Source organism: Crinia signifera, chromosome 1 (genome assembly GCF_055691185.1).
Source record: "Crinia signifera chromosome 1, ASM5569118v1, whole genome shotgun sequence".
Taxonomy (NCBI): Eukaryota; Metazoa; Chordata; class Amphibia; order Anura; family Myobatrachidae; genus Crinia; species Crinia signifera.
Genome location: NC_139217.1, coordinates 156,086,191 through 156,112,644, shown reverse-complemented (window position 1 = coordinate 156,112,644; position 26,454 = coordinate 156,086,191). Strand labels below are relative to the sequence as shown.

General features: G+C 40.8%; 1 protein-coding gene across 2 annotated transcripts in view; it reads right to left on the bottom strand.

Annotated features, from left to right (window-relative positions):
* TNKS (tankyrase) overlaps positions 1 to 26,454 on the bottom strand; it is a 210,897-nt gene that overhangs the window by 108,699 nt on the left and 75,744 nt on the right. For both annotated transcript variants that reach the window (XM_083174989.1, XM_083174993.1), the window contains exons 4-5: positions 15,216 to 15,252; positions 13,456 to 13,531 (exon numbers count right to left, since the gene is read on the bottom strand). In XM_083174989.1, coding sequence (XP_083031115.1) covers positions 13,456 to 13,531; positions 15,216 to 15,252 — 113 coding nt within the window. The remainder of the gene's footprint in view (positions 1 to 13,455; positions 13,532 to 15,215; positions 15,253 to 26,454) is intronic.

The following is a 26,454-nucleotide window of genomic DNA, read 5'->3' as shown; positions in this document are numbered from 1 at the left end:
AATAAAAAAAAAAAAAAAACATTTTTTGTACACTTATAAAATAAGACCTAAATGGAATATGCATATTGCAAAATATTGGTTAAAAACAACAATAAGGGGCCACTGACATCTGCAATCAAATCACTGAATAGTCATCCGTTCCTAGTAGTAACGCCTATAAGGAAAAGTTCCTAGTGTGTCACAGTCTTTGTGGATTTCTCTGATATGGTTAGAATTTCCAAACAATGTCCTCCAGGGGAATTGATCCACATTTAGCTAAGCATAGCAGCTGTATCCTCCTGGGTGATGTTTAAGAACAGAGTTCCACTTGATGGAGAAAAGTGGCTGTGGCTGGATCCCAAAAGGCAACTGGTCCGGATGATAAAGTGCAAATGAAGCAGTGGCAAAGTGGCTGGCCTGCAGCTCCTAACATGTTTCCCTGTCTGTAGGACAGCTTTGTCACCTTTGAAAAAGAGTGCCATGGACTGACAGAACCACTGTATTAAGGTATGTCGAATCACATTGTTTTGTGAAATCGAAACTGCTTGGGTCCATAAAATGTTGTACCCCTACGTGGTTTTCTATCACCAAAATCTGGTCATCCTAGCTCAATATTCCATAATTGGCTCAAAGTTTTGACATTTCTCTTAGCTAGGCAGTCCTGTAGTGCACAGTATTCCTGGGCAAAGAGTGAGGCTGGGCTGACCAGAGGGACTCAAATTGCAACAGATAAATAATGCTAGGATGATGAAGATATTAAGCAGGGATGACAATACTTTGGGGCTAGAATACCACTGAGGGGTAGAACTTTTTCTGTACCCAACCATTTTTTACTTTGCAAAACCATGTAATTCGACACACCCTACTATGTATGTTGTAAGGCGCGGAGGATCTTTTATGGTACCATATAATAATTCCTATTACTCTGTACCCAATGTGTGTATGTTCTAAAATCCACCTGACATGAACCCAGACTCCGATTACTTTTGCCAGAAGCACAAAATACCAGCACCTGGAAGATACCCTGGCCAGCATGGGGACAACATACAAGACCATGGCTGCCTCACACCCAATTGTGTTTGCTGGAGGTAATGAGCCCTCACTGGAGGATGTGGCAGAATGCAGGAATTGTAACGATTTGGTCTGGATATGGGTGAGTGAGCAGGATTGGGCAGAACTAGAATATGTAATGTCAAAGAAGAACCCAGTGGCAGCAGAAGGGCTATTAGCAGATTGGACCCCAGATATAGTGGGCACAGAGGCTAAACTTAGTGGTTATGGGTTTGGTAGCTGGGTTGATCCCAGTGGTAGCAGGTTTGGCTGAAGCCAGTGGTAGCAGGTTCGGTGGCTGGGCTGAACCCAGTAGCAGGTTCGATGGCTGGACTGAACCCAGTGGTCGCTGGTTCGGTGGCTGGACTGAACTAGCTAGGGGGCAGCAACACTTAATCACAATGCATAGGACACCCTGCAGATGGTTTTTTAATCATGTCCGATTATATTGGAGACTGTACCCATACATTCATTTTCATTCTAGCCAAAAATCATGTACAATAAGGTTATAGACTCAACAACTCCCTGACTTTATCAGCCACACTTTCAGCAATTCCTTTAGCTGGAAGATTAGATCTTCCTGCAAGTATATACAGATTCAGAAGAATGACATTTGCTAGATAAGAGAATTTATTTGGCATATCTATTCTGCTTAAGAGCTTAGGAAAGATCATGAGAGGGTTTTTAACAATACTAACAAATAGGAGACATATTTAAACTCACTTTTAAATGTGCTGTATTTGCAGTGTTGCAGAAAATACTCAGTGTCTGAATAGTGATGATAGTCTTTACCTAAAATCTTAGGTCAGTGAAAGAAACAACCTCATGGATTATACGTATACATTTTATCAATGTGGTCACATAACCCACTGGTAATTCCACAGCTCAGTTACTGATTACTGTCTATATATCCAATATGTTACTATGTTAAGGGCTTTTTTTTTAATAAAGAAACCATTTGTAATTCATAAACAATGAAGAGGACAGATACAATGGCTAGTGGCAGAACAGTGGTCTTTGAAAGCTCTTTCAAGAAACAGTGAAAGTTAGCCCATATGAGAATATGGCCAAGTAATTAGGCTCTCTCTTGTCATATAGCAGGCCAACAACCAGTTGTGAATTGCAGGCTCTGGAACTTACCAGGATATTCCAAAAATAACAATCTGGTGGATGTCTGGAGCTGCGTACTCAAGACAAGTACTCATCATGGCTCGATAATAATTTTCCTATCAGCCAGATCCCTGACTAAGGCCACTATAGGTGGCACTATGACAACCTATATTGGCTGAGGTCAATATAGACAGAGGGCAACTTGAGCATTGGCAGGGTGTTACTTTATCTGCAGGGGCCATCCTCTACTTTTACAAATTGTTTGTATTTCCCATACCTCTGACTCCTGACTGGGTTCTCTTGTTGAAGTAGAGGGACGCTCTATACAGATGGAATAAATGAGGAGGGCTTCATCTACATACCTGTAACAAAGCTAATTCTTTTGACTTCAAACTTGCCTTAAATCTTCACTAGCAACATACACATTGCTCCTACTTTCATATTCCATCATTACTATATCCCCCATTGTAAAACCAATAAAAAAAAAACACTGTAAAAGGATATACCTCTCCTATACCTTCAGAAATGTGTTTGGCAGAGAAACTCATGTGCCACAGCTCAAGGTGCTAAAAGAGGTGGAATAGAACCTTAGAAAACCTACTATTACAGGCTAACAACTTGCTTGTAGTCTGTGATGGAGCTTCCCCACTAACCTCTTTCAAAGTTGAAAATCAGGTTTTTCCTGGAAGTGGGGCAGGTTCCAACCTGCAGACAAAGGGGTATTCAATCCCCATCTCTATTTCCGACGGTGGAAATCGCGCTGGGTGTCTATTCAATGCTGTCTTGCCCGGCAGTATTAAAGAGGCAGATCAACAGAACGGGCCCGACTTTAAAAGCTGTCGGGCCCATTTTGCTGAGAATGGCTATGAATTGTCGCATTCACGGACAGACCTCGACAATCCATGGCCATTTCCGCGAACATGCCCCCTTTTGGCCAATTGGCAGACGGGACTTTGAATCCCACTGGCGATTTGCGGTCGAGCAAAACAAAAACAGGCCAGGGCCATGACAGTCCTGACCTGAGACTGAATACCCTCCAAAAATCCCTATTTAGCCGAGCTAGAGAGTGATCACTGCTCCTGAAACCACAAAGCGGTCAGGCATATTACTTCATGGAAGTAATATGGGAACCGTGTTGGGCAATGTGAACAACTGGACCTGGTCATTAGAGTGACCATAAAAGGTACTAACAAGTTGTCCACTGTATGAGGCTGAGAGAGATTAAAAGACCACATTAAGCATGCAAAACTACCGGGATCTGCACTCCTTTCCTCTAAAAAAACTCCCATATGGAATTTAAAATAAATATTCTAAATCATTCATCTTCAACTAGTGGGTTGATGTGGCCTTCAACAATAATGCTAGATTAAATTCACTTTCAATGAAATGAGATTGAGGGGGGTATTCGATCCCGGGTCACGACTGTCGGTCCGTCCCGACAGCCGTAAGCCTGGCCCGTTTTCGTTTCGTGTCATATACACTAACTCTGAGAGGAAAAAGATAAAAAGTAGAACAGAGCATCCACCAATGTCAAATAAATTGACTTAGGCCCAACTCTGACCAAGATCCTTTACTATGTTTCTAAAAGGGTTTCTCATAGTCATACTTATGTCTATTTTCTAAACCTGTAATTGAATAATTAACAGTTTCTATATTAAATGCCGTTGCATCACTATAACAAAGCTCTGCTGGTGACAGGTGGCTTACCAAAAGTTTACACATGTACAAATGTTCGGTAATAGAGCATAGGCTGGTCTATTAAGGTACTAACCTTAAAAGGTCAGGCAAACATGTAAGTGCGCTAAGTCTATGCCAATCTTGTCATGGATTTTAATAGATTCTGTAAACTTATCATTTCAGACACATCTACCACAATAGAAGTCATTTACTTTTATGTGAAATTTACATATAAACAGATTTTCGCATGCGTAAAACCCAGATTTTGCTCGAGGCTTGTATGTGCTGAGATGAAATCAACAAATTTGCTTTTTACTCAGCTGTGGATAGAACCATACTGACACCATCTGCCATAGATCACATACAGACAGCATTTTTCATCTCTACATTGCTTTATAGCAGAATATTTTTATGGCACTACAGCAATAACCGACTGAGACCAAGATTTGGTAAGGAAATTAAATCCAACCATATTTTTCTCAGCCCGTAAATCTGTAATACATAAACGAATAATTATAAAGTGATGAAAATATTTTTTTTCCCAGTGTTTGTTCTATCAAGGTCGTTATGAACACAATTTAAAGAACTGCTGGCAAAAACAGTAGAACTTGCATTCTTAAGGGTCAATCATAAGGGTGAGGGGGCACCGCCTAAATCTGTTGCAAGGCAAAAAACTCTCTCTCAATTATACAATATAGGAGACCTCAAGCTGAGCATTCTGTCCTTCTGTCTGAGATCTCCTGTCCTTCCTTCTCTCTAATCTGGACACAGGTTATTTAGAGGCATACCCACTAGAGCAGGGTCCAAACTTTTTGCGACGAGGGCCAGATTTGGTGAAGTGAAAATGTGTGGGGGCTGACCATTCAGCCTGACATTCTTTGAATCATTAAGCACATCAGAATGGTCCCCCACTCTGCCCCCATTCACTTTATGTCCCCCAGCGTGCCCCCATTCACTTTATGTCCCCCAGCCTTGCCCCTTCACTGTATATTCCCCTGCCTGCCCTCATTCGCTGTATGTCCTCCACTCTGCCCCCTTCACATTATATTCCCCTGCCTGACAATCCTTCTCTGTATGTCCCCCAGCCTGCCCCTCCTTCACTGTATGTTCCCCACTTTGCACCCATTCACTCTGTCCCGTAGCTTGCCCCCCCATCTCTGAATGCCAGGGGTTGGACGCACACTCACCCGAAAGCCGCCAAACACATCTCACTGTGGCGGCTGGCACCTCCTCACTGCTGCAGACAGCAAGGTAAAGGCACGCTCGCGGGGACCCCACCTTTACTGTGCATCCTGCATCTGATGCTCCGCCCGCTTCTGGCAGGAGGCAGCGGGCCACTTGAAATGATGGCACAGGCCGCGATTGGCCCCCGGGCCTGACTTTGGACATGCCTGCACTAGAGTGATGCACAGCAGTGGAGAAATGAACACTTACAAAGATTTCAACTTTAAGAGGTGCCAATATATAATTAACAATTTATATTGTTATATTACATTTTTCCTAATAAAAATCCTCAATGATACCATTGTTTGAGGTTTATTATGAAATGCTTGGGGTTTGAATTACATATGGGAAAAATTCCAGGATGGGTTTTCACTCCACGGTTGCTGTCTCTCTCAAGCTGTGTGTAAATCAATACGTATGAAATTATTGTTGTGTATAGCTTTATCACACTGATGTTTGTTACTGTAATATTAATTTACAAGAGAATTATATATGTGTGTATCATTCTTGATAAAGGTCACAAGAACAGGGCATTGAATAGGAGAACTGGCTCAGTAGTTGTTTATTACTATACCATAAAGTCCTATTAGTGACGCCGATCACACACTGCTGTATTTCGGGATCCTGTATCTGAGAGGGCACCTGGGTAAGTACATATTGTGGAGTGCCGACTTGTATATACATTAATATACACATTATATACATACATATTCTTAAAAAGTTACTTATACCCCTTTCACACCGCACTTGTTAAACGGTATATTGCCATTTTTTTTCCATTTCAAGACGTTTAAGGCTGCAGTGGGAAAGCGCCAGAGTTCATTTACAGGTTAAAGATAACCGGTATTTAAAAACGTTTCAAAAGCAGATTCCTACACGTTTCAGAGACGTTTTTTATGCAGGGAGAATGGCTCTGAAACGGTATTTAGTAAAAACAACAGATTACAGACCTGTGATAGGCTGCCCCCTGCTCTCTGCCTTGAAGCATGTTCAGGGGTTTAAACGGGTTGACTGATGTGAATGGTACTTAAACGGTATTTAAATTGGTAATCTACTGCAATGTGAAGGCTCAGACCCGTTTTAAATACTGTTTCAAAATACCATTTTTTTAAACGTTTTGGCAGTGTGAAAGCGGTATTACATATGTCCTTATTTATTTTTAAAGAAAATCAGTTTTTTTTTTTTCAATGAAGAGAACATTAATTAAATGACTATACTACCTGCAATTTTTTTTTTTTTTTACACATAGGTGTATAGAGGCCAATTTTTTTTTAGCAACCATCACTACAGTGTTCTAATGGTACAGTGGTGTTTGCTAATGAAATTAGCAGACAAATGCATGATTAGAAAACAATTAAACACCCTTAACACAGCTGAAAGATTTTGCTAGTTAGAAAAGCAATAAAACTGGCATATCTTTGAGCTAGTTGAGTATCTGGAGCAACACATTTGTGGGTTCTATTATACTCTCAAAATGGCCAGAAAAAGAACTGTCATGTAAAACTCGACAGTCTATTCTTGTTCTTCGAAATGAAAACTATTCCATGTGAGAGCTAAAATACTTAGCTTCAACTTCTGGTGCTGTAGCTCCTACACCAGAAGTTGAAGCTAAGTATATTAGCCCGCTATGCTAAACTGGAATAGCGCCATCACGATCACTAAACTTTTTCTGTCAATTCACAACCATCCCATGGGACTTTAAGGAATAGTCCTACTTTGTGATAGTGAGGCAGCAAAACATCAGAAGCAGCGCCCAAAGACCTTGCCAAAACCAATATATCCATATTCCATGTGAGAAATTGCCAAGAAACTGAACATTACCTACAACATTGTGCACTACTCCCTTCAGAGTACAGTAAAAAAAAGGCTCTAACCAGAATAAAAAAATAAAGTGGGAAGCCCTGATGAACAACTGAGCAAGTAGCACATTAGAGTCTCAAGTTTGAGAACTAGACGCCACAGCTGTAACAACCAGGGGGTCTAGTGTATACATTGGGCGGCACTATCTGTGAATAATTGGATATATCCGCATGGACCAGCCGGTCCCTAAGATTTCTACTCCGGGAGTATGCCAGAAGTGGTCTGTGATCTTTTAGGCCAGGTAACTCATTGTCCATACGAAGGATGGGCCATCCTTCGTATGGTCAATGAGTTACCTGGCCTAAAAGATCACAGACCACTTCTGGCATACTCACGGAGTAGAAATCTTAGGGGCCGACTGGTCCATGCACATATATCCAACTATTCACAGATAGTGCCGCCTAATGTATACACTAAACCCCCTGGCTGTTACAGCTGTGGTAAATGTATAACTTGGAAATACATGATCAAATGTAAGGACTTCCAACACCCCCATTGCAATAAGAGATTAGATCTGTCCTTACGTGTTCATCAACACACGTGGTGTACGCTATTATCTGCCCGTGTCGCCTCTGGTATGTGGAGCAAACCACTCGCAAGTTTAAAGAGAGGATGGTGGCCCATCGGTCCTCCATTGATCTTAGCCTAAAAGGTAGAGGTGAGCAATTAATGCATCTATTTATTAGATTGTTGTGTGCGGTAATAGGTTTGGTTGATTACACTTTGTCTGTTGGGGCTATCATCCTGAGGATGGGGGTTGCATCCTCCGTACTCCAATAATAGAGTGACACAATCCAATAGTAATGTCACAACGAGTGTATTGGGCAGATAGTCATACTATATATTTATTAATATATACATGTCTTGATAAAGGGCTACCCACCCGAAACATTGGCTTTGCACTATACCAGTATCTTCCCGTTTTTTGCATTGACTGCCGCCGTGCAGTCCTGAATTATTCTTAGAGTGACTTCTGCCTACTTTGACATATATATATATATATATATATATATATATATATATATATATATATATATATATATATATATATTGTTGCTGTATGCCCGGCACTCCTGTCTCTTATTCAGTTTCAGCTTAACCCGGTGCCTTCTCCAATCAATCGTGTAGTCAGGTAGTAATGAGCGGCACTCCAAGGTATAATAGAATCAATAATGCACAAAACAAGTGCTGAATTCTACGTTTCGGTTTATTTCAACCTTCATCAGGATGAAGGTTGAAATAAACCGAAACGTAGAATTCAGCACTTGTTTTGTGCATTATTGATTCTATTATACCTTGGAGTGCCGCTCATTACTACCTGACTATATATATATATATATATATATATATATATATATATATATATATATATATATATATATATATATATATATATATATATATATATATATATATATACATATACATATACACACACATACACACACACACATATATATATATACATACATATATACATACATACATATACACACATACACACACATACATACATAAATACACACACACACACACTACAGATGAAAGCCTAGGACAGAATGGTTGATTACAAGGTATATGTTGGTTTCAGATCTGTTCATCAACTATTTAATGCACTGAAATCAACAGTTACAGCAGAAAAGGAATAATATAATTTCTTTACAATTGAATAACGTATAGCAAAATTACTTTGTAGCTAGCAATTAAATTAGATATAGTTAAATTATGTACTTAACAGTATTTAATCAGTTTGCATGTTAACCTACATTTAGAAAAATAACATAACAAACCAAATAAGCTTTTTACAGAGTTGTGAAAATGTCATAATTGCGCTCTGGCCTAAAAATAGAGTATTTACTCCTACAAGGCATATGGCATATGTTCTGTGACAACATAAAGATGCTATATAAATGCAGGGTTTAAAACAATTTGATTTAATGCAGAAGCACACAACATTCCCATGCCATTGGTTTGACTTTCTGAATTTATGACATGTATTCAAATAAATAAAAGATGAGGTTGAAATACCAGTATAATATGTTCTGTTTGAGGTGTGGGGACTCTCTCAAACTCTGACTGAGCAGCTGCCAGACAGACTCATTACCAAGCTACGAGAGATGGCCTCATGTACAGTATATATTCATTAATTCTCAGTTGAATGGTAAACATCTATATTTTGCTTCAATTACAATTTGTGCAAGTACCAAACTAGTTACATTAGCAATCTGTACTCTATTTAGATATGTTGTTTGGCACAATCTGGTGCATGTTTAAAGTGAAGCTGGCTACAATAATTGTAAAAACCAACTGACCATACGATTGGATTGGATTGAATAGTACACGGCACAATAACCATACAAACTAGCTGACCATAAGATTGGATTGAATAGTACACGGCACAATAACTGTACAACTCCTTGTTGAATGCATTACATCTTTCTTGGTACTTGATTAACGAGGGTGAATCAGAGATGGGTGCTAATAGCAGCCAAAAGACTTTCTGCCAGCATCACTATTCCAAAATCTGCTCACAAGATGCAATTCCACTGTAGGGGCCAGGAAATATTTAACCAAAAATGTAGGCAATTGACCCCCCCCCCCATTTTTTTTTTAGGGATGATGCCCAGCGATGACCCCAATCTGCCCTTAAACAGCTGCAGCCTTAGGAGGCATTGAGCACGATGATGTAGACAGGAAAAGACCAGCCCACCCACCATCAAAACCATTGGTTTTGTGCACAACTCAATCACCCCCAATGTGCTCTCCTACACTTTAAACTGAACTTGATTATTTTGTTCAGATTTACTGGTGGTCTGTTTAATGTTGGATTTCTCGGTACTTATGTAATATCTGGGCGCCGGATTTTTTCATCACATCGCATCGCATGCAATATAGTGGCATACAATTCATGCGATGCGATTTTTCATTGTATAGACCCGATTTTTAATTGTATAGTCACCCATGGGTGATTTCATACCCCCACTATCCAACTATGCATGGAGTTGATTTTATATTTTTTATACACGAAATGGTTTAATTTTTTTATATATTTATCTGTGCCAAGCTTTCTTAAGAAAGTAAACTGAAACCTCTTTTTTTCGCTGAACATAGCCCAGTAATACTTAGCTACAGCCTCAGGAGCGGTGAGGAAAGTCTGTGCTAAAATGCACCCTCTTGAATCTACACTGCTCAAAAAAATAAAGTGAACACTAACATAACACATTCTAGATATGAATGAATGAATGAATGAACTATTCTTATTAAATACTTTGTTCTTTACATAGTTGAATGTGCTGACAAAATCACACAAAAATTATCAATGGAAATCAAATTGAATAACCCATGGAGGTCTGGATTTGGAGTCACACTCAAAATTAAAGTGGAAAACACACTACAAGCTGATCCAACTTTGATGTAATGTCCTTAAAACAAGTCAAAATGAGGCTCAGTAGTGTGTGTGGCCTCCACGTGCCTATATGACCTATCTACAACGCCTGGGCATGCTCCTTATAAGGTGGCGGATGGTCTCCTGAGGGATCTCCTCCCAGACCTGGACTAAATCATCCGCCAACTCCTGGACAGTCTGTGGTGCAACTTGGCATTGGTGGTTGGGGAGCGAGACATGATGTCCCAGATGTGCTCAATTGGATTCAGGTCTGGGGAACGGGCAGGCCAGTCCATAGAATCAATGCCTTTGTCTTGCAGGAACTGCTGACACACTCCAGCCACATGAGGTCTAGCATTGTCTTGCATTAGGAGGAACCCAGGGCCAACTGCACCAGCATATGGTCTCACAAGAGGTCTGAGGATCTCATCTCGGTACCTAATGGCAGTCAGGCTACCTCTGGCGAGCACATAGAGGGCTTTGTGGCCCCCCCAAAGAAATGCCACCCCACACCATTACTCACCCACTGCCACACCGGTCATGCTGGAGGATGTTGCAGGCAGCAGAAAGTTCTCCTAGGCTTCTACAGACTCTGTCACGTCTGTCACATGCTCAGTGTGAACCTGCTTTCATCTGTGAAGAGCACAGTGTGCCTGTGTCGAATTTGCCAAATTGGTGTTCTCTGGCAAATGCCAAACATCCTGCATGGTGTTGGGCTGTAAGCGCAACCCCCATCTATGATGTCGGGCACTCATACCACCCTCATGGAGTCTGTTTCTGACAGTGAGTAGACACATGCACATTTGTGGCCTGCTCGAGGTCATTTTGCAGAGCTCTGGCAGTGCTCATGTTCCTCCTTGCATAAAGGTGGAGGTAGCGGTCCTGCTGCTGGATTGTTGCCTTCCTCCACGTCTCTTGATGTACTGGCCTGTCTCCTGATAGCGCCTCCATGCTCTGGACACTATGCTGACAGACAAAGCAAACCTTGCCACAGCTCGCATTGATGTGCCATCCTGGATGAGCTGCACTACTTGAGCCACTTGTGTGGGTTGTAGACTCCATCTCATGCTACCACTAGAGTGAAAGCACCGACAGCTTTAAAAAGTGACCAAAACATCAGCCTGAAAACATAGGAGCTGAGAAGTGGTCTGTGGTCACTACCTGTAGAACAACTCCTTTATTGGGGGCGTCTTGCTAATTGCCTATAATTTCAACCTATTGTCTATTCCATTTGCGCAACAGCATGTGAAATGGATTGTCAATCAGTGTTGCTTCCTAAGTGGACAGTTTGATTTCAAGAAGTGTGATTGACTTGGAGTTACATTGTGTTGTTTAAGTGTTCCCTTTATTTTTTTTTGAGCAGTGTACATAGGTTAAAATGGGAGACAATCAGCCATACTATAAGAGATTCTGTTAAAACCATTAACAAAATTATTTAACCAGCAGCTAAGAACAGTACTAATCCCAGACAATAGAAAAGAGCAAATGTCATCCCACTGCACAAAAGTGGAAGCAAGGAAGACGTAACAACCGACCACTGAGCCTTGAAAATTAGGAAACTTAATGTAAACACTATTAAAAGAATTGTAGAATATATGTCTCAAATGCACCAATTTACGAGAATCAAAACAGTGTGGCTTTTGACATGGTTCCATTTCAGACTGAATAACTGGAAAGCTTGGGATTGGATTGCAAGTCCGCTATCCAGTAGCATCCATTAATGTACTGCAAGGCAAAAACTGGATACAATAAGCTTGATAGTATATTGAATTTACCTTGGTTAATTGTATAGCAGTTTAAGATGGTTGAGCGATTAAGATCTTGATTACAGAATAGGAAACAAAGGGTTGTAGTAAACCTAATGCATTGTATGGAGGGAAATGTTACTAGTGAATACCCCAGGTATCTATGTTTGGACCAGTGATATTTAATCATACACTTATTGACAGATAAGCAATCTAACAATAAATGGCGAATCATGTAAATCATCCAGTGTATCATGCTGCTGAGGTGTGTTCCCACTGAGTGTTTGTCACTTCTACTGATCTTTTAAACATGCAGGAAGATCTGTATATATTGTTTTTGTCAGCATCCTCCTTGAAGTGGCAACTGATGATATTTTCTGCAAGATTGCACAGTGTGTACACACTATATAGTTTGTCCTGTAGTTCATGGGAAAACGTAGTTGGCGGGGATGGAGCAACAGCGGGGCCATGCTGCAGAACTTCCCTCCTTAATTAGGACTACCCTTCAGACAAGGGAGGGGGTCATTAACGAGAGAGGGGGCATTGTTAACGATGTTGAGTGTACACACTAGACAACCTTTTTCATGTTGACCTATTGCTTGTGTCGAACTTTAGACATGTTGAACCCAGCTAGGTCAACATTTTCATGTGTCGAACTATGGCCTGTCAACAAATAGTGGTTGACCTATTTACTGACGACCATATCCCCTGATCACACCTTTACGGTAAAGGCAGACAAGCAGTGGGTACAGCAGGTAGATACAAATGCATGTGTATAGACATCATGTTAGCAAAGTTGTGTATGGCCTGCTGAGGCCTAACTACTTGTAGAGGGTATGGGTCATTGGATAGATAAGCATTAGGTCGACAGTCATTAGGTCAAACACTGAAATGAACCACCCAAAATGCACCTAAAGTACTCTCAGACCATGAGAAACAAAAATTTAACTCTTTGGCGTGAATGTCAGAAGTCATAGTTGGAGGAAAGCAGGCATCGCACATCCCCAAGCCAATACCCTCCCTACAGTGAAGTATGGTGGTGGCATGTTTTTCAGCGGCAGGAACTGGGAGAATAGTCAGGGTAGAGGGTAAGATGAATGCAGCAATGTAAAAAGACATCCTGGATCAAAACCTGCTCAAGAGCTCTTTTGACCTGGGATGGCAGTTCAAAAAACAGGGTTTTTTATGTTGTAATGATATTGTGTGTAGAATTTGGTTAGAAAAAAAATATTTTATTCCATTTTGGAATAAGGCTGTAAGATAACAATTTGTGGAAAAAGTGAATCACTGTGAACACTTTTCGGATGCACTGTACACATATACACACATACACATAACTAACTGGAAATACTGCGCAAATAAATGTGATTTGCAAACAACGCATGAACACAGACCCCATGATGAGAAGTATACTTATGTGCTCACCTTGCGCCCATCACTGGCGTGACAGTTCACATTTAAAGGGGTAAGAAGAGCCATGAGCTTTTCTTCATTCCCACTCCTAGAAAGAACAAGAGAGAGATTTAACATTAATTACATCCTAATACTGTAGTCTATTATAATCAAGGTTACTACAGAATATTTTCTGGTGCTGCTCCAGAAATATAACGGTTCCTTTAAGTGGGTATAGGGCACAGAAAAACTAAATCTGCAGACTTCCCTATAAAAAAGCAGTGCTTAAAATATGACACAGTGGGTCACAATATAGTCCAAGATCAGACATTTGTACTTTCATACAGTATGTGTCACCAGGTCTGTAAAGTGTTACTGCAAAAAGTATGTGCTGATATGCCGTATACTGCAGCATAAAACTCATCTAGCGAAAGCAAATGCACAAAATATGGTGCAAGTATTAAGTCCAATCAAAGCTACATGTGCAGAGAGATCATTGCAAGAGACTGTGACAGCATGACACTGGTTCTCATCATTGCAGTAGATTCCAGCACTCGCTGGGCAGCTAGGCTTCTAAAAAGGGGGAAGGGAGGCTGTAGGCCTTGGTTAGTGTTTATTTACATACATTAAATTATGTAGTCATTAACCTCCATTCAAAATAAGCAGGAGAAATTGAACGTGTTCAGATTTATATTTCATCTAGTTTTCTAGTGCAGCAGTTTTAAAAACATTGCAGCCCGCTCTCATTCAGTAATAAATGCAGTAAATACTGTGTATAAAATGTATATAATATGGTGAATGGACTAACAATATGCCCTTTAACTATGACTTCATGCCTTTCCTGTCCTTTCTATGTATGCAGTGTTCAAGGCCATCAAGCCTGACTCGTAATAGCATACACATCTCTGTAATTTAAAAGGTTTGTTTTTATTTAATGAATTTGCCCAAAACACTCTAAAGAGCCCATGCAGTGCGTTCTACACAGATCACTTTATTATAGATTGGTAATTATTACCAACTAACATACCGTAACAAATTCTGATATGCATCCTGATATCTCTGCAAAGTGCTGCGGAATGTGTGCGCTATATAAATAACTGGTAATAAACAAATATGCAACATTGATGCGATCTAACAAACTAATTATTTTACATAATATCGAACTGATTCCAAAAATAAAGTTGTAAACCTAAAATAAATCCATACCATAATAAACAGTGGAAGGATTCCACAAGTGATAAGACATCTAAACAAGACCATGCACTGGAGATGGAGGAAGTCAGTACTGCGATACTGAAGGGATAATATGACTTAATTGCAATTCTCATAATTGGCAAACTTAATGAATGTATGTGTACCATGAAGAGATGACTGTTGCTACATCGCTCGGCTTTTGATGTAACGCTTACTGAAAGATAACAGTCGGCTCTTTTTTTTTTTATAAAAACAGCAGCAGTAGGGAAATAATTATAAATGCCATATAGACTGACATTTAAAGAGGACGCCTGTCACAAAATTGGGCATTCGCTTACAGCAAAACAATCACATAATGTTAAGCTAAAAAGCGACAATATGTGGCATGTCATGTCTATGAAGCCACTGCTCTGTTCCTCACAGGCAGCTAAGTGTGCAAAGATCCATACTAATGAACTTGGCCAGCTGTGGAGTGTGCGAATGAGCACCAACAACACTGCAATGCTATTATAAGCCGCCTCTATCCTATTACCCCACAACCCCCCTTCTCCTCCTCCATCACTCCCCTGAAAAGCTTTGGAAATTTAAAGAGCACTCACCTGGCAGCTTCCAGGAGTTCGTCCTTTTTGTATTCACCTAAATGATTGCAAAATATCATGCTGTTAGCATTGAGTAGGAGGCAGAAAGAGAAATGCACAAGCTATCTAAGAACAAAATAAAACAGAGAGAGAGGGAGAGAAAACGAAGGAGAGAAAAGAGGAGGAGAGAAGAAGGGGGAGAGCAACAAGCCCACACCCAGGCTGGGTGATGGAGCAGTGACGTTAGCCAGATTGTGAAGGCAGCATCATCAGTGCCTTGGAGACGGGCAGCAAATTGACGCAGCTGCTTGTCCAATCCTCCCATGAAATGGCTTTCTTTAGACAGCCAATGAATGTTAAATCGTATGTCCAGATAAACATTCTGCTCCGATAACTGCATGCCAGCCCCAGACAATATCCTTTTGCTTCCCACAAACCCTCCCCTTCTGCTATCTTGTTTGGGCAACCGCACTGAACATGTTAAGGATACAGCGATCAGACAAAAGAAAGTCACGGAGCTATTCTCTGAATGGTACAAATTACGGTGACATTTGTGCCCCACCCCTAACCTATACTAACAAGCTTCTCTCATGGATGTCACACACACACACACAATACATTTGCCTACTAGTATTCCTTTGTGCATAGCTATTTAGATTTTGCTCTCTTTATGAGCAACACGAATACAGTAGATAACAGTGACTGCATACAATAGACGCACAGACGGGAGACGGAATATGCTTGCTTTTTGTGCTATTTGTCTTTGTGTGGAAATAAAATTCATCAAACAGATGACGGCTATTGTGGATATCGCTCATTTAATTACTGATGGAACTATGTACATCACAGTCCCAGTAAAAAAGATGTGCACAAGGGAAAGGTGAAGGATGCCCTGAATTAACCTTCCAGCTGCCACAACACACTGTACAGTATGACTAGATGTCTGTCTCAAAACAGCGTCAGAGTGTCTCAGGTTATTCAGAGACCCACAGGCATAACGGACAGCACAATTACATGGATTATTGACCAATTAAATATGGCATAAGACAGAAGTGCAAAGTCAGTAAATAGGGTAGTGGAGGAAAAACACAAAATAAATCAATGGGGTGTGGAATATTTGGTCAACACCTGAAAAAGGTAAACATGGTCTAGGATGACATTGGCAAAAGGTTGAAATGGAAATGGTCAACACGATTTTCCCTTTTTATTTGGGGGGGGGGGGGGGTCTGTCAAAATCTGCAGACATGGTATAAGTGTCCCTTGCCATGCTTCGACCACGGAGCCTTGATGTGCTCAGCATACTATTATAATCTAACTTTCAGATAAAGAAAAAAAAATCATGAAAAACTCATGACAACCTTTCGACCTTTTGCTTGTGCCAACTTTTTGTCAATGTTGACCTAGACCAGGGCTAGCCAACTCCAGTCTTTTAGAGCTACCAACAGTTCACGTTTTCCAGCTCACCTCACCTCACAGGTACACAGGTGCACTCATTACTGACTGATATTTTAAAACAGGGGTGGGGAACCTTCGGCCCGTGGGACGTAAATGGCCCCGTAGCCAGTCTGAGTGGCCCACCCACCTGCCCGGCGGTCTTGCTGGGAGTCAAGTACGGGGGAGTTCTCGCGAGAGGTCTGTAGTTCTCGCGAGATGCCTCTTAATCAGCAGCAGCTAGAGACGGAGTCCTATTCAGTGTCAGCCACGAGGTGTGGGGCGGCTGCAGCAGGGCTATTTGTAAGTGGCATTTTCATATATGGCCCCCGAAGGATTTTTCTCCGTTATAAGCGGCCCTTGGCACAAAAAAGGTTCCCCACTCCCGGTTTAAAAGACCCACACGTGGCGCTAAATACTGTGAGGGGACATGGAAAATGTAAACTGTGTGTACCTCTCGAGGACTGGAGTTGGCTACCCCTGACTATGTCAACCTATTGCCTGTCAACCATTAGTGGTCAACCTATTGACTATCGAGCGGATCCTAAATCAATAATACTATAACAATTATTTAGTGCAGTCTGGTTAAATTGCTCCAAGGAAGCCAAAGTAAAGCTATAGAAAAAAAACAAAACATTAATATTAATGTAAAGATCAGAGATCAACAGTAAATATTAGAATGGGTAAGCTAATAAGAAACATTAAATGATACAGTTCAATTGCTCTGCACAGTATCTCACTAGTGTTCCTATACTGCAAGAGACCAGCACTATTGCCCTGACAGTATAAAAGCCAAAGCACCATAATATCATAGTAATAATAATAATAGTAGTAGTAATCATACTGTAGTAATTATAATAATCATCTTATCTACACCTGGCTGCATATGTCCCAGTTGACATATCTCAAAACAAATCAAACTAAAGCCCCTTCCAAAAAGAAGACATTTTAAAAGATATTGAGACTATTGTTGCCTCAACTCAGAGATATCTTTAAGAAAATAAAAAAATAAAAGATATGCGCAGCATGCTCACTGTTGACTATATGGTCAACAAGGCATCACATTCAGCAGCCAGGGAAATACTAACATCACTGGCTATATGGTTTACCAATATTGTTCAGTGTGTATGCCTAATATTGTTTTGTCCGGGGTTACCACCAATATCATTAATGATATCAGAGGTAGAGGCGATCGGCTAGTGTGTGCGAGGCTTAGTCAACCTATTAAAGCAAAAGATAATGAGAATGGAGAGCTCACAAGTATCGTGCTTCTGCTAAATCTACAACACAAACACCAAATACTATCACCATACAAGTAGTAAAAGCACATTTAACTGTAATTTTAGTATTACAAGAAAAGACAAGAAAAAAAAATATTTTGTGCTTTACAATGGAAACTGTGTAATAACAGACAAAAAGGGTATGATGGCCCTGCTCGCATGCTTCCTATCGACAGTACTGCTTTTCTAGAATTAGTCAGTTTTGCATTACAGTTTCTAAGATTATAAGAAAGGAAAAGAAATGCTGGTCTTAATCATTTGGGTTCCGCTCACTACATACTAAAATAAGAAATCCAGACAATTCCTCTTTTAATAATTTGGTAGATTAAGTACAAACATCCATATAAAGCAAACAAAAAAAAATAGTAATATGGAACTTTTATGCAGCATCCCATGAATTTGCTATATTACACAATAACAGCAAAAAGAAGTGAATGAAGAAAGGAGGATGAGAAAAAAAATATCTTCCACCATCTCCCATAGAGACACCTAAAATACATGTTTTATCTTGCTGATCGTCTTCAAGCCAATCTGATAATGAATGAAAATGGTCAGGTGCTGATATTTTTGTTTACCCTTATATAAAGATGTTCCTTTTCTAAGGCTGTGTTCAAACTGGAAATATGTCATTTTGATACATACTGGAATTACATAATTAACATCGCACAGGTTCCCATGTCATATACGTCAACTTCTGGCTGGCTGTGCTTCATGGTCAAAGGTCAATCACAAGATACAGGTTGAGTATCCCCTATCCGAAATGCTCGGGACCACGAGCATTCCGGATAGGGGAATTTTTCGGTTTTTGGAATATATTTTTTAAAGCATACTTACCTGTCCCCTGATGGTGTCCGGTGGTCCCTCGGCGTCCACGCAGTCCCCGGGCGTCCACAGCAGGCCTCCGGCATCTTCTCTGGGTCTCCAGCGGTCCCAGGAATGCATTGCGCCACCGGCGCGCGCGCACTCGCGCAATGCATTCCTGGGACCGCTGGAGACCCTGGACTTGGTAAGTATGAAAAGAGGGTTAGGGGGTTAAAAAAAAAAAAAAAATTTTTAATGATTCCAAAAACCACGGTTTTTGGAATAATTTGGATAAGGGATGTCCGGATACCGGATACTCAACCTGTATCATGAACAATGTGGTGCACTTTAAGAAGTGTGTATGGCCAAACAGACAACCAGGTAATAAGCCTTTTGGATTTAGACAGAGCTCTTAAAAGGTTGTTCTAGTGTATACAACAAAACGATAATCGTATATATAAAATCTAATGACACGCTAAAGTAATTCGGTCTTTGGATGAATTGTACAGGTTCTACTCTCAATAGAGAGTGTTTGAAAACTGGGCCAATCAGTCGTGTGTGTGTATAGGGAGGAAAAGTCTCAAGAATGGAAAGCGATATGGCACATGTATACACAATGTGAGCTTTTCTGTACAAAATTATATAATTGTCATTTTTGAGTACATAATGTTAGTTGTTCCATTTAGTGTCAAAGTAAGGAATGCTAGTACTCAAGGCATAAGAGTTTTATTTATGCAAGAGGAAATGCTGCTGGCAAAGTAGGTTCACTCTTAGTGACACCACGCACTATAACTATTCATACATTTTTATGATACATAGCACAGCTTAATGCTTTTACTCTACTTCTGCTGAGGAGATTCTAAACTCAAATCAGGGGAGAAAAAAAAAAAACATAATGCAGCCGTATTCTCAGGCTACATCTGCCAATGGGCCGTAGAACTGCATGGTGCCTTAGTATTAAGACTAAAGTGAATTGCTTAATTTATACATATATGAAGTAAAAGTGTTGAAGATACAAGAATATATATACAGGTTGAGTATCCCTTATCCAAAATGCTCGGGACCAGGAGAATTTTGGATAACGGATTATTCCGTATTTCGGAATATTTTAATATTTCAATGATGTATTTTGAAGTATCTTGCATTTATGCTGTATAAACACATAATATACACACACATATTTTATTACCACATAAAATACACACAAATATATTTTAATTGTTCAAAAAACAAGGTTTCAAAACGTGAAACAAAATGTGTGTACTATCTCAGCACTGAATTTGAATGCCAAGCAATCATTGTCTTGCACATATATAGTGCCAGTTACATATCATGTCCCCAGTAATGCTGTTACAAATGTCCCCAGTGAGTTTTTAGCAAAAAAAATATTTTTTTTCACTTTCTGGAATGTCCGTATTTCGGAATAATTCGGATAACGGATATTCGGATACGGGATACTCGACCTGTATATATTTTTTTATAAAACATTTTGTCCTACAAATTAATTAGAATTTGTAATGCTACTTTGGGTTGCTTCTTGCAAATACTGCAGATGCAAACGTTTAAGCTTACAACTGTCTACTGACTGGGGGGGGGGGGGGGGGGGGGAGAAAACATAATACATGTTCCTTTCAGGTGCATTACAGCAGTTTCCAAGCCATTGACTGTTTTGGCAGTATTCAATGAAAAAAATTCTCTGTGCATGGCGAGAGATTTTTTCTCTCGCCATGCACTCTCCCTGTTCCGGAGCCTCCTGCTCCCACTATTCAATGTATTTAAGACTCGCCGCCACTCGCGGCGAGTCTTAACCCCTGCAGTGGACGAGCGTCCGCGGCAGGGAGCTTTCAGGGAGCCGGGGGACGGAAGCAGCCAGAGAGATTAAAGTCTCCCTGGCTGCTCCAGAGGAATGTGGAGGGGAGGAGGGACCCACAAGCTGCCCCCCCCTATAGCCAGCGGGGGACCCAGTATTCACTGCACCCGATCGTGCATATTAACGATCGGGTGCAGTGAATATATGAATATCTAATGAGCGGCTCGAGCGCTCCAGCCCCCTGCTGGCTGCACTGTGTAAAAAAAATAATAATTTTAAATTAAATATATATTCATGTGCTATAAGCACATTAATAAAAATAACATGCCCCTTCACAGAAAAAAAAACCTGATTTTTTTACACCAAAATTAAAAAAAAAAAACTTTTAGTTTAAAAGTTCACATTCCAGCTCTCCATCAAAAGATGGAGAATTTCTACACGGAGAGAGACGGCGAAAATCACTTAGAAAGACGGCGAATATTTCACATTGAATAGGGTGGTTCACTTTTGGAGAGCAAAATGCTCCGTCCAAGGCGAAAAAGCAAAAATTCTCCATAAAACATGGAGAATTTTTCTCATTGAATACTGCCCTTTGACATTTAAACAATGAAGAACATGCCTTCTTTCATCTAAACTACACAACTTCAAATAAAAAGAAAAACCCATAACCAACAAAATAATAGTGTAATAACACAGTCTATGGTGAATAGCAGGGTTTCCCAACCTCAGTCTTCAGGAAACCTAAGCAGTGCATGTTTTGTATACATTCCTTGCAGGAGCACATACCTGACTGACACATTTTAAAAGATCCACAGGAGGTATTGTGCTAATTACTTCACTTGGGACCCTGGGAGGAGACTTCACAACATGCACTGTTATGGTTCACTGAGACCTGGAATTGAGAACAGTTGGTGTACAGAGGTAACATCAGTAGAATTTTTTTTAGTAGGGTGCTGGCCACCGGGCAGGGCATTTTTTTTTCAACCGAGACGACAATCTATATTAGAAATTGAAATTAGAAACATAATACATACATATATACTTGAGCACTGCACTAGGATTACGCCCAATAAACATCATCCTACTCTGCTGTGACCATTACATATTCTGTCATAATGACAATTACATATTATGGTACACACCATAATGCCCATAACACCTCCACACACTGTTCACAAGACCTCCACCTAAATCCATTATATCTTCCTCTGGTCATTCCTTTCACTTCCATCTATTATGAATGCTTCTAGTCTCATTTTCTTATTATACCACTCCGTGTCATTCATCCCTTTATGCAAATTACATCAATCATTCCATATCCCCCCTCAGAATCCAGTTTAAAGGCCCCCATACACTAGCCGATTTTGGTCAGATTTCGGCCAGATCAGTCAGATCTGGCCGAAATCGGACCAAAATCGGCTAGTTTTGATGTCCCCTCAGATCCGATGCGCGGTCCCGTGCGCATCGGATCTGCGTCGGGTGGTCGGACCTGCTGCACGTCTGACCACCCGACTTGGGACCTAGTGGGGCGGCGCGGCGGTGGAGGGAGCAAGGGGGGCTGGAGACGCTGCGGGGGACACAGGCGGCATAGAGCCGGGCAGGGGGAGCCGGGAGCTGTCAGTACTGAATAAAAAAAAAAAGCCCATACAATGAATTGGCGGCCTGTGATTGGCTGAGCGCTCTCTCAGCCAGTCAGCAATTGGCTGAGAGAGCGCTCAGTCAATCACAGGCTGCCCATTCATTGTATAGGCTTTTTTTTTCTAGCACTGACAGCTCCCGGCTCCCTCTGCCCGGCTCTATGCCGCCTGTGTACCCCACAGCGTCCACAGCCCACCCTGCTCCCACCAGCAGCCCTGCTCTGTAGCCTCCCCCCCCCCCCCCCCCGGGTTTTTTACATGTGATAAAGCGAGACGATTTATCACATGTAAAAAATGGCACATCAAGTGCCAATCTAATCAAGCTCCCCCGGGGAGCAGCCGGGGAAGCTCAGGGGGAAGTCGGGGGCGACTTGTCCTAAGGACAAGTCGCCCTAGTGTATGGGGGCCTTAACATTTTACCTTGCATATCTGTAACCACTTGACATTCTATTCTTAACCCCTTATCTCCATTCAACATCTTCAACCTCAATATACCTACATTCAATCTATACCACCCCCAACAATCTTCTTTGATTACAGACTCACATCTACCCTGATCTCTTTCTTTTGTTTCCAAGATTTTATCTACTCTGCCTAGTCTTACCACCTTCTAAAGTGCAATTGAAAAAAAAAATCTCTTTTCATTAAAGCCTATCAGCCTTTGGAAAAATCCCCACTAACCTCTCTACCCAGGAACTTCTTTTCATTCCAGTTTACCCTTTAACTGCTCCCTACTCCTTAGTATACTCACCCTTATGTTGAATGCCAAACTGCATTCCTTTACTTGTGACTAACAACTAATTGCCGCGCAAGTTACAGTAAGTGGCACTACTGTCACCTCTTGTCTTCATCCTAGTTAAGGGGCATACTCACTGTGCAATATTGGCTAACTTTTCTTACAATTTTGACTATATAGTCAAAATCGTAAGAAAGGTTAGCCAAAATCTCAGTGTTTGTGATCCTTGCAGGTCGGTATCAAAAGTAAAAATAGAATGTGTAGGCAAGGCAATATTGACTTTCGCATACAGTGTATATGGCCATATGTCAAATAGGATTATCAAAATTGGCTCCATGCACATCAAGGAAATTTTGCATATTCAAAATCATTCATAGTCTGTGGCAGGTATTCAATGCTGTTTGCGAGTGGTGACAGCGAGCAGAGCTTCCTGCTCGCTGTCACCACTCACCCTGACAGCATTCAACACAGCCTCTGCATCCGCCAATTCCCCCTCGCTCCGTTTTTTGAGCGAGGGGGAATTGGCGGATGCGGCTCCAGAAGCAGCGAGACCCGCGGCTAAAAACTGCGAGTTTTCTGCAGCAGCGGCGGGTCTCGCTGTTTTGGGGAATTCTCGCCGTCCTGTGACGGCGAGGATTTCCCCACAACGTTGAATAGAGCGAGCAGCCGCCGCGGGGGTTAAACAGCGAGGATCGCTGGTTTTCAGCAATCCTCGCTGTTTAACCCCCTCGCCGGCCGCTCGCTGCGGCATTGAATACCCCAGAATATCTTACTGTGTGTGTGCCCTGAAAATACAGACTTATATCTAAGTAACTTACAACCCTTAAATAGCAACCCGATAGCAGATTACTGCTGACCAGAACAGTTTGCTCTGTACTGATAAGTTCAAAGTGGGCAGGCTGAAGCAGAACTGTACCTGCAGGTGGTTGTTTGGTGTCACCAGAAGCTAGTGTCACTGTACTAATAAGAGAGTGAATGTCGGACTTACTCACAATCTTGCCATAAAAATATCTATTTTTAGAACTTCCTTTTCCTATTGGAGAGGATTACATAACTAGAAAAGCCCTATTCTAGTGGTGCATATACATATTATTTTCTGTATCAGGGCTATTTTTCAGCAGGCTCCAGCAGGAACTGAGGGGTAGATTTATTAAGCTCGGTGAAGTGATAAAGTGTCTGGTTTTTATCACCGGCCAATCAGCTCCTACCTGTCATTCTTCAGACCAAGCCTGTAACTTCACAGGTAGGAGCTGGTTGGCCGGTGATAAAAACCAGACACTTTATCACTTCACCAAGCTTAATAAATCTGCCCTGTGGCCCTTATTCTAGTTCACTCTTTCTGACAAAATATTTCTTAGATGGACAAAACCATGTGCACTGCAGGTGAGGCAGGTGTTACTTGTGCAGAGATAATTAGATTTGGGTGGGGTTTTACACCTGCCTCACCTGCAGTGCACATGGTTTTGTCCATCTAAGAAATATTTTGTCAGAAAGAGTGAACTAGAATAAGGGCCTCAGTTCCTGCTGGAGCCTGCTGAAAAATAGCCCTGTTCTGTATAGAAGTTGAAAGGCTGGTTCAGGCAGAGATTACAAATTGCAACATCTTAACACATATAACCAAAGTAACACAAGTTCAAGGTGATCCAATTTGGCCTCAAACCAGTCTCTTAACCTAGTGCATAAAAACTAGAAGTTGAAAGACTGGTGCATTAAGATAGATTCCATGGTGGGGTCACTGCTAGACAACATGATTCACAGAATTAGATGTACAGTATTAAAGGTTCAGTTTTTATACAGCTACCAGATGATGGAATGATCAGAAAGCTAATAAATAGTAGTAAGGAAAGGATTTGGAAGTTTTGTTCTGAGTCGCTAAGCGCAGATCTTGCAGCCAAGCATAATAGTGGAATATATCGAAGACCAGTATTTCTATCACAATTAAAGGGACTTCCAAGGTTACTTTACCTCTCAGTGTTCTATGAATACATAAAACAAACATTCCTTCTATATTAAAAAAAAAAAAAAAAAAATGTTTTTAAGAATACTCCACAAAGATTTGCTCTCATTTCCCATTATCTCTTAATTTCTTCCCAGAATTTGCCAATTTTATGCAGATGTGACAATATTCTAAGTCTAAGGGATAAATTTACTAAAATTTCTAAAAATGAAAAGGAGGTGGTGATGCTCTCCATAGCATCAGATTTGGTCTATCATTGCCTAGAATGCAATAAAGAAAGGATACACAGACTCTGTTTGTTATGGGCAACATCCCCTCTCCATTTTTAGAGGTTTTAATAAATTTACCACAAAAAAAAAATCTTACAAAAGATATATGGGTACTTGTGTAGTTTCACGGTGGCAGCTTACGCTACGTTTGAAGCTACGCTAATAGCGTAGCCCAACTGCTGCCTTACTTGTGTAGTTTCACGGCGGCAGCGTAAGCTAGGTGATCAGCGTAGGCTGCTGCCGTGAAACTACACAAGTAAATACCGTACTGTTGCTGGGAACTGCATCTCTGTGGGGGTATGAAAAGGTCGGGAGGATGCGTAACACGTGCGCTCGCCACGCTTCCGGCTGCCGTGAATAGTGGAAGTGTTTCAGGAACACATTCACACCTGCCATATCATACATCTGAGACAGTAACGACAACATGTGTTAACTTGTAACTGGATTTTAGTTAAGAAGAATTAAAGCAATTTAACACATTACAGTACAATCAGTACTTCTGACTGACTACACTGGATCTGACAGGGACGCTTACGCTACTTCTGACTGACTAAGCTAACTACGCTGGCCGCAGGAACACTACGCTACTTCTGATTGACCACGCTAACAGTGTGAACCATGCTGGTTCTGACAGGGACGCTACGCTAATGGCGTAACTGTTGCCGTGAAACTACACAAGTACCGACATATGCAATAATAATTTTGTGTAACCTAAAATAACAAGCATCTGAGAGCGGAGACAAATGGATAGAAGCCAATTGGGAAAAAAAAATGGAAAGATAACTTGTGCATAGATCGATCGAGAGATATATATATATATATCATTCTTATTGTGTGTATTAATATTTTTAGAGGTGTGTTTTTTTAAGATATTAATGTGATTGTATAGTTAAGAAAAAAAACAACAGATAAATGCTAGCACTCACTACTTTTTTGGATAGCAGACAACACTATTGCATTCATAACCTGCACAAGGGGCTAACACAATGGGCAGTATTCAATGAGAAAAATTAGCCGTGTTTTATGGCGAGTTTGTGCTTTTCTCGTGTTAGACGGAGACTTTTGTTCTCAAAAAGCGAGCAACCCTATTCAATGTGCACTTCTCGCCGTCATTCTGAGTGATTTTCGCAGTGCCTCTCCGTGTAGCAATTCTACATCTTTTCATGGAGAAGTGGAATGTGAACTATTAAAATAAAAGTTTTTTTGTTTTAATTTTGGTGTAAAAAAATCAGGAATTGTATTCTGTGAAGGGGCATGCTATTTTTATTCATGTGCTTATAGCACATGAATATATATTTTAATTTAAAAAAATATATATTTTTTTTTACACAGAGCAGCC